Raw genomic sequence first — 20,030 nt, 5'->3', positions numbered from 1 at the left:
GCATCAGTAGTAGCAGCTTTGTGAATCCAAGCCTCAAAAGAATACAGACTTTCTACCCAGCAGTGATGGGAATTTAAAACATTTGATATCTTGTCCTTGGCACAACTTCTCAATGGCAGGATTACAGCTGGCGAAACATCCCCTGAACCAAGAGGGGGATTGGCAGCTATTTCGGAGAAGCACACATTAGCAGAATAAGAAACATAAAAGTTATTTCAAAATGGCAAGATTTCTGCCTGGGCAGCTGGAATCTGAGCGGAGTTTCTTTAAGCGTAACGCTCTGCGAGAGTTTGTTTACTTATTTCACTTATAGTCCGTCTTGGTCACAGAGATCCAAGGCAGATTACAAAAACTAAAAGCCAGCCATTCACAGACTTTCAGCAGACATTGAAAACGATAGTATCCCTTTCATAAGAATACTATCCAGAAAGATTCCAGCTTGTGCTTTCTAAAGAATGACATTAATGTGGGCATCTTCCCCATCTTATCAGGCAAGTCACATTGTTGTGGAGGGCACAATATTTATTTACTGACCATTTATTTCAAAGAAAAAGTCCTGGTTTCAGATAGAGGGGGTGGGGTGTACTGCTCGTCGTCACCTTTAGATTGGTGGAACAGGATTGCAAAATGGATCGGAACTATTATTACTACTGAAGGTGATATCATGTTTTTACTCAGTTCAGAGATCCATTATTTGCAATACCTATAAGGACACCTGTCTGTTGGGTTCGAGGGGGCTTGTGTTACGTTTCTTCCTTGCCTCCTCAGTGTTTCCTACTGCCATTGGTGTTTACTGCCATAGAAGGCTCTCACCTCAGAATTCTTAGTTGAACCCAAAGAACAGGCTGGGTTAGTTATATTTGGTAGAATGACAGAACGGTCAGCATGTGGAAGAAGCTCTGAGGAAGCCAGAGATACTTTATACTAACTTTTTATTTTTAGATGAATAAACCACCCTTCCCAACAGAGCTTGGGGTGGTGTACAGCATGTTAAAAATGGTCAATTTCCAATATAAACCATTAGCTGTAAAACATTTAAAACTATCATTCTAAGTGCCTCTTGACCTTGTTCTTAGCCAATATCGTTGGCCAATTATGATGGTATGATTTGGGGGGGGGGGGCTATGTTCTGAGAGGGAAGGGGAGACCCATTGATTTTGTTGTTTGCTTTGGCCTCAACAATACACCTGGTGGAATAGCGCCATTTTGCAGGCCCGGCAGAATTTTGATAGTTCTGTCAGGGTCCGGATCTTTGCTGGCAGGATATTCGACCCGGCTGGGGCTAAAAAAGCCCCAGCGCTGATTGAAGCACACCTCTTTTGTGCTAGGGATCAACGGCAGATTGACTCTTGATGGACTGAGTGCTCTTCTAAGGGCGTATTGGGTGAGGCAGTCCCTCAGATACAGGGCCCAGAAAAATAATATTGTTATTTTCTCTTAAACATAAACAGAGTTTATTAGAAGTATAACAGCATAACATCTCAGTACAGATCATAGCCAAAATGGTTTCAGAAAGGTACAGGTTTTTTCCCTCTAAAATTCCTTAAATTAAGCTAGCCTCAGAGGCTTATTGTATCTTTTTAAACTTAGGATAATAAGTTCCACAAAGCTTAATTTCCTAACTTGCCACTTAGGCTACCAGCGTCCACACAGAATAAAGATTTCTGTCGCACTGCAGCACAGTGAACTTACTCTCTCCACAAACAAATTAACTCCACCCTCAAGGGCAGAGGTCTCCAACCCCTGGTCCGCGGCCGGCCGCTGGCACGCCAGCGACACAAACGCGCACGCGCGGAGCCACTGCGCACGCGTGTTTGCGCCCCTTCCGGTGAAAACGCGCATGTGCGGCTGTTCTGCACATGCGCGTTAGCGCCACCTAGTGGCGAAAACGCACATGCACGGCAACTGCGCGTGCGCGTTTACGTGCAGCTGCTGTGGCCGGGCCGCCGGCTCTCTCCCACCCTCGGAGGCGGTCCCCGACTACAAGAAGGTTGGGGACCGCTGCTCAAGGGTATAACTGCCATCCGGCCCCCCTCTTTCTTGCGCTGGAGACCTGTATTTTATATCACAGCAATGGATGTATGAAACCCCACCTCACATCACAGAAATGAAACACATGCACAAATATTTACATAGCAAATCACAGCGGTGGTTGGATTTGTAAATTAGATCTCTCAGCACCATGAGAACACAAAAACCCAAGTGAAAAATATATGCGCTGTTCTCTTCTGTCCAGGTATAATAGTAGGAGAGGTGAAAATAACTCACTTTGGTTTCCTCACTTCAGGACTCAGTGGTTAGTAAAGATACTGTATGCACCCAACTAATGTATCCTGCATACAACTGACATGTACAAGACCCGGTTTTGTTTCTGATCAATCTGAGACTTTACCTCAGGTAAGCCGAGTCAAGGCAACCCAGGTGAAGACAGATCAATACAGCCCCTCCTTACACCAAGTCAGCAATCAATAGTGCCAGGTGTTTTTTGTGGAGAATTATTTATTGATCAGTCACCTGACAAACAAAATCCACCTTCCAAATCCACAGCACCACCCTTGCACACATCTATTGCTTTCTGCTTTCTGTTTACTTCAGCTCCAGATAGCTTGCTGAGACTGAGAGAAGGCAGATGGCTGTCTTGGAAATTGTTTTCCCTAAACATTCCATGTTATAGGGGACCGCTGTGGATTTGGGGGGATTGATGTCCTATGTCAGGCGGCTGGCTGGCCAGTAAATAATTCGGTATCCTTAAGTTTGGTTAGCAGAAGCTCTGCTGAATTAACTGCAGCCTGTCTCCCCAGCTGTTCAGGTTCATAATACCAATTCCCCTTTTCGTGATTCAGCGTGTTCCCCGGTGCTATCAGCTACACGCAGAATGCTCCTGAATGTTCCTTCTCTGTTGCTTTATGACACTTCAGTTAGTTGTCATTGATTTCTTTTTTTCCCCACAGAGCCTGCAGCTGCACAATTTATCTTGGTGGCAGACATCATTGCCAACAAATTCTCTGTCTGCCCTCAGCCTCCCACCCTTCCCTCGGATCCTCTTTTTCTGGACTAGTACCTAAAGAGCATCTGTCTCTTTAAATATAAGGTCTCTTTGGACGTTTTTAAGCAGAGGCTAGATAGCCCTCTGTCAGAAATGCTGATTTGGTGAACTTAGGCAGATTGTGAGTAGGTGGGCAGAAGGGATTGTGTCCATGCTTGGCACTTGAGGCCCTTTCTTGCATGTCCAGGAAAATGCCCATCAGCACTTTGAGGTCAATAGGAGAATTTCCTCTAGGCCAGACTGGCAAGGAATTCTCGGGGGGGGGGAGGTTTGGGGGGAACATCATCTGGGCACAGAATTAGGGTCGCTGTGGGTGGGCAGGTAGCTATGAGTTGCCTGCATTCTGCAGGGGGTTGAACTAGATGACCCTGGAGGTATCTTCCAACTCTATGATTCATCGTGGCAGAATAGGTGGCAGATGATCCAAGACATGGCAAGAACCGAATATCCCTGTGCCAAAGTGTAGAGTGGGCATCATCTGAGAATGGAATTGGGGTCACTGTGGGTGGGCAGGTAGTTGTGAATTTCCTGCATTCTGTAGGGGGTCGGACTAGATGACCCTGGAGGTCCCTTCCAACTCTATGATTCATCGTGGCAGAATAGGTGGCAGATGATCAATAGTCATTTTCCTGAACTCCTATGCTGTGCCTCTATTAACTATTTCTTGCACATGGACATTTTGCTACAATCATGTTTGGAGGACTAAGCACAAATTGAGTTATCTACTTGGATCCACAGGAGAACTTCTGTGTGCACAAAGAAGAGGGGGCATATTTAGCAGTTTCCCCCTCCCATAGCAGGCCTCACTCTTTGCTCAGGCTGTTCCTGTGGTCCTCTTCCCCACCCCAGCCACAGCATTTCTGGAGGCATTTTGGAACAGAGCAGCAGAGAAAAGCCAGAAAAGTCTTCCTGTGCTCATGGAAATCCCTCCTGTCCACAGTAACTGTCCTGTGGATCCAAGCCATAGAATCCTGTTGTTCACGCCATCATGGGTACTTTGTTTATAAAATGTATTCCCAAAATAATGCAAGAGAGCTATGCATGTTGTATGTGTGTATGTGCGCATTTGTTTTAAAGTTCAGTGTAAGGTAAAGGTAAAGGTATCCCCTGTGCAAACACCGAGTCATGTCTGACCCTTGGGGTGACGCCCTCTAGCGTTTTCATGGCAGACTCAATACGGGGTGGTTTGCCAGTGCCTTCCCCAGTCATTACCGCTTACCCCCCAGCAAGCTGGGTACTCATTTTACCGACCTCGGAAGGATGGAAGGCTGAGTCAACCTTGAGCCGGCTGCTGGGATCGAACTCCCAACCTCATGGGCAGACAGCTCCAGACAGCATATCGCTGCCTTACCACTCTGCGCCACAAGAGGCTCATCAAAAGTTCAGTGTACCTTGCCACAAAACTGCTAAACAACTTGATATGGAAGGTGTTTTAAAGCAGGGGTAGTCAACCTGTGGTCCTCCAGATGTCCATGAACTACAATTCCCATGAGCCCCTGCCAGTATTTACCGCCCTGAGCCCTCGGGGAGGGTGGTATATAAATATAATAAATAAATAGTCTATGAACATCTGGAGGACCACAGGTTGACTACCCCTGTTTTAAAGCATCTTGCAGTTCTGAAGAAACCGCTGGATTAAAAATTTAAAAAGCTGTATATTCCCCCATGTAAAAAGATCTTGTGAATAGCATCTGATTTACACTCAACCAAGTATCCCTATAAAATGGATTAAAATAATAACATGGCCCCAGTCCGTACAAATAAAGTTGTATAGGGCAAATAGCCTAGATGTCTAGTTCAGTCACTGATCATGCTGTTCCACTATGACTTCCACGCTAGGTCTATAAATAGTAAAGTCAAGGGTACTTGTGGTCTGAGAGGTTCCAAAGGCGAATATTTTGCTATCAGAATAGCACATTTTCCCATACGTCATGCCAGATCGCACTGCCCAGAATTAAACCTTTAGAATTTCAGTGCTTGCTGTTGTTTGGACCTTTGCCTCTTTCCTAACTTCCTTCCAACATACTTTGTGGTAACTGGTGCCGTCAGCTAATGAACCTGTTCATGAGGGTTTTGAGGAGCTAATCACAAAGATGGGGAAGGATGGTCTTTCCATGTCTATCTCTGTCATGTGTCTATCTCCTTCCTCTTGCCTTTCCTCTCACCTTGGGTGCTGTTGCAGCATTTGAGGCCTCTCAGGATTCTCCTTGGAGCCACAGTTTCAATTCCACTAATAATGCAGTCTTCCAATGGTGCAGAGAAGAAGAAGAAGAGTTGGTTCTTATATGCCGCTTCCCTACCCGAAGGAGTCTCAAAGTGGCTTACAGTCGCCTTCCCATTCCTCTCCCCACAACAGACACCCTGTGGGGTGGGTGAGGCTGAGAGAGCCCTGATATCACTGCTTGGTCAGGACAGTTTTATCAGTGCCGTGGCGAGCCCAAGGTCACCCAGCTGGCTGCATGTGGGGGAGCGCAGAATCGAACCTGGCATGCCAGATTAGAAGTCCACACTCCTAACCACTACACCAAACTGGCTCTCCAAAGAGAATACCTCCAGTGCAAGATGCTTTCACACAAGATAGTTTCACCCTTAGCAGTACCTTTAGATTTGAGTCCTTCTCCTCAGTGTATAGGGGGGGGGGGGAAGAGGGAGGTATGGAATGAATCCAAATAATTCAGACTTTGAGATTGAAGTCAGAAAAAGTCAAGTTATTTCCCATGAGAAAGTAGTCCCAGAACCCAGCACTGTTTATTGCAATAATACTAGTCTTGCTAGATAGGCAATTTAAATGAATTTCAGTACATTTTAAACTAATTGGAAAGAGGTGATTTCTCCTTACTGTGCCAAGCAAACCAGATAGCTTAAAACTATTGGCAGAGTTTAAATATATAGAGTTTAAATACGTAAAGGAACAAAGCACTGGGTGCTTAAAGCTTTACTGAGCATTGAAACAACTTTTTTAAGAAAGGGCGGGTCCTAGCTGTCTAACTAACCGTTGTTTTTCATCTGAAAGCAAAGGAGCAAGAGTTCTCAAAGGAACAGGAAGTCTGCAGTAGAACCAATCAGGACAAAAGAGATTATCTGAAAAGACCAGGAAGTTCCTAGTCTAAATATGTTAACTACACATCTCTGATGCCCCCTGTAGGATAGTCTTTATATATGTTGAATTATACAGACTATATAGGTCTTGCATAGTCCAACAAATACTGCCACCTCCCCTGGAACCAAGGAAATATACCAACTGTTTAATGTTCAGTATTCCGCAGAGAATTTTGTAGACTCCCGAAATTAATTCTCATAAAGCCCATCACTTAGTAATTTGCTTTAAACCGAGAATCCCTTGTCTCTTCCTGTCGTCCAAACAACTCAGAAGGGAGACTTAACATCGAAACAAAAAGTCTTGTCAGGTAAACAGCACTTGCTGTGCTTTATAGCTGAGGAGATGGATTTGGGGATTAAATTTTATTCTGTCCAAAAGAACATTTTGTCCTTGATTTAGATCTTCAGACAGACACAGGCCATTTTAGCTGATGAGAGGTAACCAGGGAGTTTTAACAACAACAAAAAAGGGCTTGATACCAGGTTTGTGCTTGATTGGAACTAAAAGGTTTCCACTGTAGTTCAGTGGTTATTGTAATGCTTCCAATCTTACTGTGGCTGGGGAGGGGGCCACGGAAGAAGGGCCTTGAGTCACTGGCATCAGCAGTTAGTGCCAAAAAGAAGGGGAAAGCTCTCTGAAGTCTGAAAATACTGAACAATTTTTTCTTTACTAAGACCGTTTATGCACTGGGAACTTCACTGCCCCAGCAAAAATCAGGGGCACACTGGGCCAAATGCTCCTCCCATGTGGGTGTAGGAAGAGGTGGGGCAACCCGCCACGACTAAAACTCTCACCTGCAGCCTAGTATGAAACCTCCAGTGCATAAACGGTCTAACAGACCAATCCTATGGACAAGCTCATAATTCACCGAGTGAAGCATACTTCTGCTACTAACACTGAATCATCAAGGCTTTATATTATAACGTTCTTGTTTTTGCTGCATATAATTTACCTAAATGGAGAGGGGGAGTGCAATTCAAATCTTTGACAAGACACAATATATGGATGGTAATCATCTTTCAGATTGGTGAATCGCAAGTTCTACAACCAGGACAGTCCTTGCTTTTCTAACAGTACTCACCAGTACTGAATATCAGCTCCTTTGTTTCAGGGCTCTCCCAAGCCCATCCCATTAAGCTGCAGAGGTATACAGCAGCACATTAGAAAAAGCCTAGCTGGGGCCTGCAGAGGATAATTGATAGAAATCAGTGCAACCTTATATATGAGTACTGGCACCTCTTTCATGGATTCTTTGTTATTTTGACCCAACAGAGTCTCCAAACACCTTCCATTTGAAACAAGAAGGGTGTCTCTGTGTGGATCCTTTGGCCAGCATCCCCTGGATGTTGTTAGACCATTTCCTCAGGGAATAATTCCATATAAACTTTCCTTATTCTTACAGTCTGGCTGGATGAACCTTTCCAATAAATCTCCCTTGTTGGTCATGGAAATTACAGGTGTATCTTATTTGGGGGAAATAATGCCTTATTGTTTTGATCAGAGCAAGTGAATGAAGATGAAAAGACAGTATGATTTCGTAGAATGATTCTACTGGAATCAAAGGATTCTTTGTATTGATTTCAGCCACCCTATATGACATCTTTAAACAACTGTGCCAGGTTATTGCGAGAATCGTCGCATGAGATATTTTAATATAATTGCAGAACTCAAATGTTACAGTCTGTTGAATCAGCAGCACTGCTGAAAATCAATAGAATGTTAGGATCATGAGGCTGAGTGTCAAAACTGGGCAAATGAGACTAGATGGGAAAAAAAGAGGGGGGGGAACGAAAATAGGTGCCCTCAAAGGTTAATACTTTGAGAGAAAATTAATCTCAGTGTAAAATTGTAAGAGAGTTAATAATGAGATTTTTACCTCTCAGGTCACTGAAACAAGTTTTAATTAAAAAAAACCCACAGTAACCAGGTTTTAGGAGTGAAACGTTTTAAAGATGTGTGTTCAACAGCATACACACACAAACAAGTTTTTGTTCTTTTCCTGAATAGAAATTTGGTTCACACCAAATTACACACTTCTCCTTAACCATCTCCATATCTTCCTGTTGTGGTTAACATAATGCTAACATTTCCTTTTTGTGTGTTTGTTTGTTTATGGTCACATAATGTAAACTTATCTTTCAGTTATCTTTGTTTCTAGCCCACATGCAAATTTCCCTCATTTTATCAAATCATGAATCATCCCCCTTCACGTATAAATAGAAGTGGTTTTCATCTTTTTATGTTGTGATAACCAACACCTGAAATTATGAATTAGCATACTGGCAGTCATAATTTGTATGCTTTCTTCTTGTCATGTTTGATTACTGTTTTTTTAACTTTCATGCTTCCTGCAAATTGATGCAATGCAGTCTTTTTCTTAAATGTCACTGTTTGAATGGTGCCCATTCAATGGGAACTGAAATGTTTTGTTTCTCTTAACAAGATACTTAATAGATTGCTTCCATTCAGAATCCTGCACTTAAATGACAAGTCTACCTGTGGTTTAGACACATCTAAAAAAAGAAGAGTGCTTTCAGATTAGAGGGCAGAATCACAGCTCATTGTCTTCTATAATTCTGTATGTACAGAATCTCATACAGAATCTGATAGATGGCATAAACTCTCCTAACTGATGATCTTATCTTGTGTTGTGTGATAAATTTACAGTTTGGAGATATACCTAAAAGTGGAGGGCTGACATTTTCAGAATTCAGTCCTGAGAGCAGTTTAAAACAGACAGGAGGACTGGGGAAAGTTGGCAAGGATGAGTGGGTACTTAGATGGATACTCCCATTCAGGCCAAGGAAAGCTCCTAGAGAGAGAAGAAAATTCCCTGTCCAATCAAATGACAGGGAGTCATCTCTGAAGGGTGCAGTGATCCCTCATCTGATGTGGTTAGAAACTGCCTGTAGAAACCTCACAAGTCAGTTAAAAAATCAAGATGAATACTTGTGTTTCAAGAGAAGGGGGTTGGGTGTGTGCCAGCCTTCTGGAAAGAGTGTGCCAGCCTTCTGGAAAACAAAAGAGTTAGAGAATACACAAAGAAAGTTTACTGAAGTGTTTGATGAAAACATTGAAACAATAGCCTCTCAACATTAAGTAACTCTGAATAGTTTAAGAAACTCTTATTAGCCTGAATTTGAAATGTAAAACCTAAAGTCTGTGCATGTACTTATTTTATGTTAGAGTTATCTATATTGAATTACCTCAGAAATTTTCAATCCCTGATTTACCTGGTCTTTCTATATTATATTTTGAATTCTAAAACACCCTGCGTTACATTTAAGTTGTTTATGGGGGGTTCCTGATCCTTCCCTCAAATTCCTGGGCTGAGCCATCAGCCAAAATATCAGGGCAAGGCAGGCGCAGTTCTTCAGCAAAGAAGAAAACACATTGGTTGTTGTGAGTTTTCCAGTTTGTGTGTCTGTGGTCTGGTAGTTTTAGTCGCTGACATTTTGTTAGCCACAGTTACTGGCAAAATGTCAGGAATGAAAACTATCAGACCACAGCCGTACAGCTCAGAAAACCCACAAAAACAGGCCACAGCAGCTCTGATGCTGCGACCCCAACTGCGGGGGCAGCAGGGATGGCGGTGGTGTGTGCACGTGCGCAGGCAGTGTGCACATGCGTTCATACAGGCATGCAGGCACACAACAGTTGGGGCAGCATGGAGGCAGCCATTGCAATGGCTCTGGTGCCACGCCTGCTGCCACCACCCACCACCTTCTGCTGCCTGCCGCCTGCCGCCTGCCGCCTGTTTCTGCTGCTGCGGCAGCAACCAACCTGGGGACCCCACAGAAGGGGCCAGGAGACCCAAAATGGGGTCGCAACCCCTAGGTTGAGAACCACTGGGCTATAGTATCCTTCACCAGTTCAAGAGAACATATTACTAGGGTGGCTCAGTAAGTAAAGGGAAAGAGAAATAGAGGGAAAATCTTGCTTTTGAGGGAGGGAAGTAGAAAGGAGGGCATCATTACACTCTTACACTCTGGAGAGCCAGTTTGGTGTAGTGGTTAGGAGTGCGGACTTCTAATCTGACATGCCGGGTTCGATTCTGCGCTCCCCCACATGCATCCAGCTGGGTGACCTTGGGCTCGCCACGGCACTGATAAAATTGTTCTGACCGAGCAGTGATATCAGGGCTCTCTCAGCCTCACCCACCCCACAGGGTGTCTGTTGTGGGGAGAGGAATGTGAAGGCGACTGTAAGCCGCTTTGAGCCTCCTTCGGGTAGGGAAAAGCGGCATATAAGAACCAACTCTTCTTCTTCTTCTTCTTCTTCTTCTTCTTCTTCTTCTTCTTCTTCTTCTTCTTCTTCTTCTTCTTCTTCTTCTTCTTCTTCTTCTTCTTCTTCTTCTTATTGTCTCCTGTTTGTAAAAATTCTATATATTACACAGCAAAGTTTAGTCTAGAGGTTATGCCTATTTTTTACATATGAAGCTGCCATATACCAAGTCATATTGCTGCTCTGTCTAGTTTAGTATTGTGTACTCTGATAGTGGTTCTCCAATTCCGAGGTGGAAAAAAGGGCTTTCTCAGTATCTACTACTTTATGTCCTTTTAGCTAGAGATTTCCAGGATTGCCTGGGTTTCTCATTTGTAAGATCCCAGGCCTCCAATGCTAAGCTCTCCCCCCAGAATGTTGATTTTATGGAATGTTGAAATTGCGGGTGAATCAGAAAATATCCAATTCATTAAGCATAGTACTCGAAAGTAAAATTTTAGTCCTCAGTAAATCCACTATTTATTTTCTGATCTTTGGCACATCCAGGTGGTTCTTCATCCTACGCCAAACAGTCCAAAACAGTCTGAGTGGCACAAAATGGCTGTTTCCAAAAACTGCCCTGATCAAGATTTGAAAATCAAGCTTGCTGTCCGAATGGATAAACCTCAAAACATGAAGCATTCTGGGTAAGTTTTTTTTTCCTTTTTGGCTCATTCAGCTGTGACTACACATTGGCACATGGTGTTACAAGGGTTAGAGCATATATGGATTCTCTCCTTTCCCCCAAGTTTACATATAGATGCCTAAGACTAGCAAGGTTAAAAGATGGATTGACACATCTTGGTCTTTCATTTTGAAGCTTGATCCCATGTTTTCACAGCCTGTGATATGCCATTCTAAAAGTTCAGCACTATGTTTCTGTTGAATTTACCAGGCACTTTGTTACTTTTCTTGTGTCAAAAAAGGAAATTGCCCTTTTATTTTATAAACAAGCAATTTCTCAATTGTTTTTTTTTCATTAATGCATCATCAGAATAGCAGTTTCTTTCTTGTGCTTCCCAAGAGCTCGTTCACAGGAACAATCAGTCCGTTATAATTACTCACATATAGATATATCTTTACTCTGTGTGTCATTTTAAAACCTCCAAGGTATATATGAGGAGTACGCAGCTATGAGTACAAATTGGGGTTGATTCAGTCAAAAGTCATCTAAAAGGTTTATAGCACTCTTTACAAAAAAAAAGTGTTTTACAAATCCTTATTCCATTGGCAAGGCAACAACTCTGTTTTGAATTTAGCCCCATTTCAAACCTGTGAACTGGAATTGGTAGAAAATAGCATGCTAAAAGACATCTACTACATGCATGGTGATACATACGTTTGTAATTCTCATCATGTACCTAATGCTATATTTTGGATTAAACTACCCTACTGGTAAGATCAGCCCCGGATTCCATGAGGTCTTCCAGAATATATTGTGTCACCTAGAAACAGATACTTCAAAGTAAAATTATTACTGAAGATGAGATCCAAAACTTAATGCACAACCCCAACAAGGCAAACAAATATTCTTATTGTTCCCTTGAACGTTCTGTTCATCAGAAATTCTGAGGATATGTGTAATAAGTCGCTGACCCGTCTGAAAATTTAGATTGTCATTTATAAAAGAGACTCATTCAGCACTCATATTACATTCGCTTCAATCCTTCAGAGTGTAATTCTGCTAATTAACTTTGGCTTTTTGTCACATTTCCTTTTGACTCACAGTTGATTCTGAAGTCTTCAGTACATTTAAATGATTAAGCCATCTGCCCTGTTCTTACAAATTTGATGATCCAGACCTCTCTGAAGTCAATTACAATTTTCCCACCAACTTCATAGGACTTTTGATCGAGCCATAAATAATGCATCCTAGACTGTTTCTGCTAAATTATGCATAAATGTACAACATGTAGGCCAAATGCCTGTCAGTTTCATCAGCATAGATTTGGCCTGATTTAGGCGCGACGTTGAGCAAGCAAGGAGCGCTTAACCAGGCTTCATGCATCCGGCATTTCATTTCAGTTAGGCCTTCAGCTGCTAACCATACTAGGTACACACATCTAAACTAGGGATCCGTTTCTGGAATATCAATAGTGCCAGTGTAGGTAAACAAGATCTGTGGGTAATGTTTTGGGCTTGGCATCCCATTTCAATTGAGACTTGACACTGGACCCCAGCGAGCTGGATCCAAAGGCCCCCTGCCACTAGATTTTTGCCAGTTCTCTCCTCACCTGTGCCCAGATATTCACAGGCACCCAGGACTTTTGCCAAGGCCCACTAGCCCCCAGAAGCAGGATTTTGAGCTCAGTAGCTGTTGCAGGGAAGTTTCTTTACATGAGCAGTACCTGGAATTCAGTGCTTAGAAGCCACCTCTATGTCATAGTTGTAGAGCTGCTGCATAGCACCACACCTGGAATACTATGCACAGTTCTGGAGGCCTCACTTCACAACGGATGTGGATAGAATGGATGCAGAAGAGGGCAACGAGGAGGATTGGGGCCTGGGGACCAAGCTCTACGAGGAATGGCTGAGGGACTTAAGAATGTTCAATCTAGTGAAGAGGAGGTTGTGGGGGGACATGATTGCTGTCTTTAAGTATCTGAAAGGTTGTCATTTAAAGGAGGGCAGGGAAAGGTTCTTGTTGGCAGCAGAGGATAGGACTCACAATAATGGGTTTCTATTACAGGGGGGGAAAGGTACCTGCTGGATATTAGGGGAAATTTAAAACATATATATGAATAGTTCAACACTGAAATTGACTGCCTGGGGAGGGGGTGAGTTCCCCCTCACCGGCAATTTTCAAACAGTAGCTGGATGAATCCTTGGCACGGATGCTTTAGGCTGATCCTGCATTGAACAGGGGGTTGGACTGGGTGGCCTGTATGGCCTTTCCAATTCTGTGATTCTCTTCCAAAAACAACCTTTCCCATTAACCCTATACCTGAAACAACCTTCCCCACAGTAAACCTGTTTTAAAGAATTTCCATGTTTCTGCATGCAGGTAAGGAAATGTATTTCTTAATAGTGTGAAATGTATTTTATAATAGCGTTCCCCTTTGGATGAGCAGCAACTTGAAAGGTCTAAATAAATAAATAACATCTGCATTAGGTGGTGGTTGTGAGGAAAGCTTTAGAGCACATTGCCTGTGAAAGAGGGAAGGCAGATGTAGGATTCCAAGTGGAGTCCTAGTGGCTATTCCCTCTGCTGCAGCAGCTTTTGTTTTACAGCTTGTATGACAGAAATACGTACCGCAAGTTTCTGTCCCTGCCAAGGAAGGATGCTAAATCTCAGTTTTATCCTACCCCTCTCACATCAGGCAAGCAGTCTGCCTTTTTAGAAAAACATATGTGTTTATGTTTACAGGAATCTTAGCAAAAATATTTTACACACTTATTTTAAAAGTTGTTAAATGGGTTTTGGGGGGGAGGGTTGGTACAGGAAACAGAGATGAATTTATAAAGCTGTTTTATACTGACCCCATTTCAGTACTGTTTCCTCTGAGACCCATTATGCACAGGGGGGGAATAACGCACATTCGGGGTGGAATGGCGGCGACTAAAATCACAGATAATGCACGGTGCCGGCTGCAACCGGCCGGAGCTTCGGTGCATGCCGCCGAAAAAGCCATGTTAGCGAAACGCGGAAGAAAGCGCAGCTTCCGGGTGACCGGGGTGCAACCAGAAGTGGCACCCGGATCACCGCGTGCATAATCGGTTACTCTGGGTTTTGCCACCATTGCGCCCCGTCCCGTGCATAACCGGTGTGCGTCGCGTCTTCCCCCTCTGCATTTTCCATGTGACCTGAAATCGCCGGTTCGGTGGCCGTACATAATGGGCCTGAGTGTCGTCAGCTCTCCAAGCAGAGCCCTTCTCTCAGTCCTGTCACCTGAGATCCTTTTACCTAGAAATGATAAGAATGGCACCTGGAATCCCATGCATGTAAACGGTATGCTTTACAATTGATAGTCTGTCTCTTTTAAAGACATGTTGGTGGTTTCATGAAGATTAGCCAATAAGCATCTACCACAGTTGACTTTTCCCCAATTCTAATCATACAGTGTAGACAACCAGAACTTCTATGTGAGGAGAAGATGAAAGTTGAAGCAAACCAGAATATTCTAGATCATTCCCTCAAAAACAGCATCAAATACTGCAGGCAGCAAAAACATAGGGATCCATTTTTCCAGACTCCACATCTTGAACATTTGAACAAATTGGTCTCTTTTAAGCATGAAATTAATATTAGTACTAGGAGCTAGTAAGCCTGGTCACAGAACTGTGATTCTTTCTTACCTTTGGTGTTCAGTAGCCTTTAGCTTTACGCTATTTTATTCTGATTCATAGAAGTTACATACTAAAATGCCATTTCTTTTGTAGGTATTTGTGGGCAATTGGCAAAAATGTCTGGAAGAGATGGAAGAAAAGGTTCTTTGTGCTAGTCCAGGTAATATTTCAACAAAAACATGGCTTGTTTTTTTTTGGGGGGGTATTTTAATGTCATGCATCGCTTCACTAGTGGTGTTCTTACGTTTGTTCGCCACTATACCTGTTCTCCAGAATATTTTATATTTTCATAAAACAGACCATTTCCGCACATAGGGGTAAAATCCGAGTGGCTTCCTGCTTGCAAAGGCAGGATGGTAAAACTCACATTTGCAGCCCTCCTCATGGAGAGGCCCCTCCTACGTTTTCCCTCTGCCCAAAAAGACATTTTGTGTAAACAGGTGGCATTTTAAAAAGGTGCACAGACCCCTGTACGATTGGGAGAAGGCAGCCCAATCACCTATGCCCCCCCTTACCTAGCTCATTCCCCACCTCCAGAAAACAGAAAGAGTTGTGTTTTGCCTGCCTGCTCCCCAAAAGACCATAGACACTTTAAAGAAGATTTTATTTTACCTTTGACAATGTTGGTTTGCAGTCACGCTGCAAAATGGACTGCACCTTTAAAAAAATGACTTGAAGCAGGAAATGGAGAGGGGAAGGTAGGTGCAAGGGCGGGAAAAAGCTGCTGAGACTATTGTGCATTTTCCCCTTCATTCGGACTTATCCCCAGTTGCTCACTAGTTGCTCACCGATGGGATGTACAATTTATTGTGGCTAATCCAGTTTTGGCAATTCCTGAAATCATGAGTTAAAAATGGCCAAATCATGATCCGGCTACTGGACAGCCTTGGGATGCAGGTAACATCATGTGGAGGGGGCTGACCAGGAATATATTCCTTGTGCAGAAATGGTCTCATAAAGTCTTTCAGTCCCTAGCCACAGATGCACCCTTCTAAATCCCTTGAAACCAGTAGGCCTAAAATGGGCCTACTTAGCTTTGCATTGTAAGAGTATGAGCTATGAGCAAAATGCTTGAACTTATTCATTAGTTTACTAGTTGAGTAAATCAGGTTACTGTTCTATCAGCTACTGTTCTATCAACTCCTCACTTCTGTTTGCAGTGACGGGATAATAATATTGACCTACCTTAGAAGGCTATTGGAAGGATTATTGGGACAATATGTATGAAGTGCTTTGAGAGCTCTCAAAAAGGATGGGGATGCTAATATAATCATATATAATATTCTTTTCAAGCAGTGTGATTCCAAGTATTGTTCATTCACCATTCACTGGTATTGCTTGGCCATATTAAGTAAATAGCAGCATTTTGGGGGTTGTGTCAAGGGAAAGCTCACATAGAGTGTAAATTCTGCACTTTGAATGGTCATATCTGAATGGAGAGAGGAAAGAGAAAAGGAAGGAGGAATTTCCTAAGGCCTATTTACAAGCCATAAACTCTGATTTGGAGAGTTGTCTGAATTAAGTCTATATTCTTGTAGTTAATCTTGACTGGAAAGCAAGTAAGCAGCAGGTAGTTGGCAGACTATATATAATCAGTCTTTAAGGACCTGGCTCTTTCTAGCTGCCTGTCATGGAGATGAATTATCTGCCTTGGTCAGGAACAACAGTAATCTAAATTACTAAGTCTCAGGGCTAAGCAAACAGGAGAAGCAATGTGAAAATCAATACATTGATAGGCTCTGGGTTCTCCAAATAGCAAAAAGTTCCCACGGCAGCACTACCAGTGTTGCTTTCCTTTGGATGACAAAATACTAAAGTGTGTGTGAGTTTAATTGCTTTATTTAACCAAGATACAAGTGTACAGCAAACAGGCACAGCTACACGGCAGCAGGCACACAGATGCTTTAGGCTGATCCTGCATTGAGTGTGTGGTGGGGGACTAGATGCCCTGTATGGTCCTTCCATGGTTCTATGATTCTATACCTTGGGTTGCTAGCTCCATGTTGGGAAATACTTGGTGATTTGGGGGTGGAGCCTGAGGAGGGGCAAGGTTTGAGGCACAATGTCATAGAGTCCTCCTTCCAAATCACCCATTTTCTCCAGGTAAACTGATCTCTGTTGCCTGGAAATCAGTTGTAATAGTGGGAGATCTCCAGCCACCACCTGGAGGATGGTAACCCTAACACTTGTGTCAGATCACTAGAGAGAAAGAGGGAGATCCTGCACCCCTACCGCCCACTTATATCAGTCTCTGTTTACATCTTTATTTTCCAAAATTGTGTTTCTTCACATGCACACCTGCCTCTCCTTTGACCATCTCCAAGCTCTGATGAGGTACTTAACAAAGCTATCAAGGATTATCTCTTAACTGCACCTCCTGAGGTACCACAGGGAGCAGTTCTCTCCCCTATTCTTTTAACATCTATATGCACCCTCTGGCCCAGCTGGTCCAGAGTTACAGGCTGGGCTGTTATCAATATCTGGATGACACTCAGCTCTATCTCCTCATGGGCGGCTGCCCAGACTCCCCCCTCCCCCCCCCCGAGTCATTCACCAGATGCTTGGGAGCAGTGGCTAGATGGTTGGAGCAGAATTGCCTGAAACTCAACTCCTCAAAGATGGAGATCCAGTGATTAGGTAGGAAAAGGACAGATCAGGAAGCATGCCTACCCACTCAAAATTGTACCCTCGGCAAGGAATTTGTGAATGATTCTGGACTCCTCTTTGACTATGGAGGCCCAGGTCACAGAGGTAGCCTGCTCAGCATTCTTCCATCTACACCAGGCACAGCTACTAGCACCCTATCTGTCTTTGGACCACTTGGCCCCTGTGATTCATGCAATGATCACCTCCAGACTTCTGTAACTTGCTCTATGTGGGCCTACCCTTGTCCTTGACCCAGAAATTGCAGCTGGTGCAGAATGCAGCTACTAGAGTCCTCACAGGTACTTCTTGGAGAGCCACATCCAACCTGTGCTGAGACAACTGCATTTGCTGCCAGCTGTGGCCTGGATCAGGTTCAAGGTTTTGGAATTAACCTTCAAGGCCATCCAAGGATAGGGCCCCATTTATCTGGAGATCCCTGGTCTGTGGGAAGTTTGTCTGGCCTCGCTGGGCCTGGGCCTTTTCGGTCCTGACCCTGACCTGGTGGAATGAGCTCCTGGCAGAGCTGTAGACCCTGAGGGAGCTCTCACGGTTCCACAAGACCTGCAAGACGGAGCTCTTCTGCTAGGTCTATGGTTGAGGCTAGGCCAGCTAAGATCGGGGCTCTACCCTCCTGACCAAGTAAGGTGTGTCTTTGCTTTCTCTGTGAGCTGGGTTGGGGTGGGATTTTAGCCCGCTGCCAATTTTTCTGTTTTTTATTGCCATTGATTGTTTGGATTTTTGTTCTTTTATGGGGATTTTATTGTGGGGTTTTATCTATTGTTAGCCACCATGGGCCAGTTTGGGAGTAGCGGGGTATAAATTAAATTATATATAAATAATAAATAAAACAGCCTAACAAAAGAATGGTCAACTCACATCTGTAGCAATATATATATATTTAAAAAACATCCAGTTCTAGGGTTGCCAACAACTTGAAGGGGAAAAATGTCCTGGCTCTTTAGGGATGTTATTTACCAAGCCGTGTTACTTACCTGGATTCTGTGAAAAGCTTCAATGGCACGTGTCCACACATTAAGCCTGTGTTAAAGGGAATGACACTTATGGCTCCAAGATGTTGATAACTATGTATGGTTCATGTGAGAGAAGTACAGTTAATTATTACAAAGTGCTGTTGATGCTCAGCCATCAAGCACAAGGGATCTACAACACTTTAACGTACTAAAATATCAGGATTGCATTCATGGCTGACTTCTATGGCCCGGGCACATTATTTATTCTTAAGCCTCAGTTTTTCCATCAATAAGATGGAAGTGCTATCAGCCTGCCTCTCAAGAGTGTTGCACAGATGAATATTTACAGTGTCAAATATTTGTACATAATTTACCAGTACTATTTCAACGATCAGTTACTCTTTAGAGATGGGTTCAGTTTGGTCTGAAGCAAAAGTACAAAGTTGAAGTCCAGTGGCTCCTTTAAGACCAACAAAGTTTATTTTGGAGTATATTTGTTGGTCTGAAAGGTGCCTCTGGACTTCCAACGTTGTTCTAGGCTGGAGACTAATTTGCCATAGTTTTTAAGCAGATATACCATTTATTTCCAGGTGTACTGAAGAATAAGTACTGCTTCCTATCTCTGATTTAAATAGGATTCTAACAAAGTGATATTTTTTTAAAAATAATTTTTGTGTTAAAATGTTTTTAAAAAGCAACAACTGTTTAGTCCTGTGCTATCTATTTTTTAAGCGTTACGGATCACTTGTAGGAATTAGCTCAGTGTCCTGATTAAAAAGCTCAGAGCGGGAAGAGGATTCAGTAGGCTTCTGGGTCCTTTCCAGCCACAGAGTACAGATGTGTTCACTTGTATACGTAGATACTGTTGGCATATGTCCAGATGGAAGCTTTCATTGTCAAAATCGAATGTAAAGTAATGTAGTGCAATGTAGGGATGCTGTCTCTGAATTCATTCCACACTGACTGCAGCATTTATGCCCGTTTAATAGATAATAGTTTGAAAAATTATTCATGCCGAGCAATCTGTTAGCGTCTTCAATTCTGCTTTAAAATACATCCATTTAGAGATGAAGCCTCCTCTGAGTTGGGCCATCAGTCCAGAATTATCTACCATGGCAGTTCTCTGTGGTTTGAGAGGGGAGATTTCCCTCGTTCTAGGACTCAAAGCCCTTCACATGGACATTAATTGAACCATGAGCACTAGCTATGGGCCTTTTCCCCATGGACTTCATTGTTTTAAAATGACCTAGTCTTGCAAAGCTGGGCTCTTTGCTGGTTGCTGTCATTGTTTGGGAAGAGGTTTAGTAATAGGTAGTGGAGAGGGAGGATTTTTTTTAATGGGAAAAAAAAAAGAATTCAGACGCATGTTTTTAAAAAGTAAGTCCAGAAGATACAATGTTCTCTTGTGATTTTTGCTATGTGTCGTTCTGTGTATCACCTACCACTTTGGTAGGAAATGTGCCCTCTGAGATGAACAGAATGCTAATTGCATGCAAATTTCATGGCACAGACTTGTTAGTCACCTCACTGTGAATTCTGAGTTATGCAGTGTGAAAGTGATGGCAGAATATGACCCCGAGGTTAGGAATGAAAATGTGTCCGCAGCATCATAAATCCAGAGGGGCCTGGCAAAATCCGTCTTGTGCTTCTCACTGGTTGGAGTGAGCAAGGAAGCTTTTAACGCTGACAGTTTTATTCAGTTGAATTTTAAAAACGG

General features: G+C 43.2%; 1 protein-coding gene across 22 annotated transcripts in view; it reads left to right on the top strand.

Annotated features, from left to right (window-relative positions):
• Positions 1–20,030, top strand: part of CADPS (calcium dependent secretion activator) — a 438,674-nt gene that overhangs the window by 213,634 nt on the left and 205,010 nt on the right. For all 22 annotated transcript variants that reach the window (XM_077325020.1, XM_077325018.1, XM_077325022.1 and 19 more), the window contains exons 9-10: positions 10,917–11,056; positions 14,790–14,856. In XM_077325020.1, the coding sequence (XP_077181135.1) occupies positions 10,917–11,056; positions 14,790–14,856 (207 nt within the window). The remainder of the gene's footprint in view (positions 1–10,916; positions 11,057–14,789; positions 14,857–20,030) is intronic.

The sequence above is a fragment of the Paroedura picta genome, chromosome 3 (assembly GCF_049243985.1).
Source record: "Paroedura picta isolate Pp20150507F chromosome 3, Ppicta_v3.0, whole genome shotgun sequence".
NCBI lineage: Eukaryota > Metazoa > Chordata > Lepidosauria > Squamata > Gekkonidae > Paroedura > Paroedura picta.
This window is presented reverse-complemented; position numbering and strand designations above follow the sequence as displayed.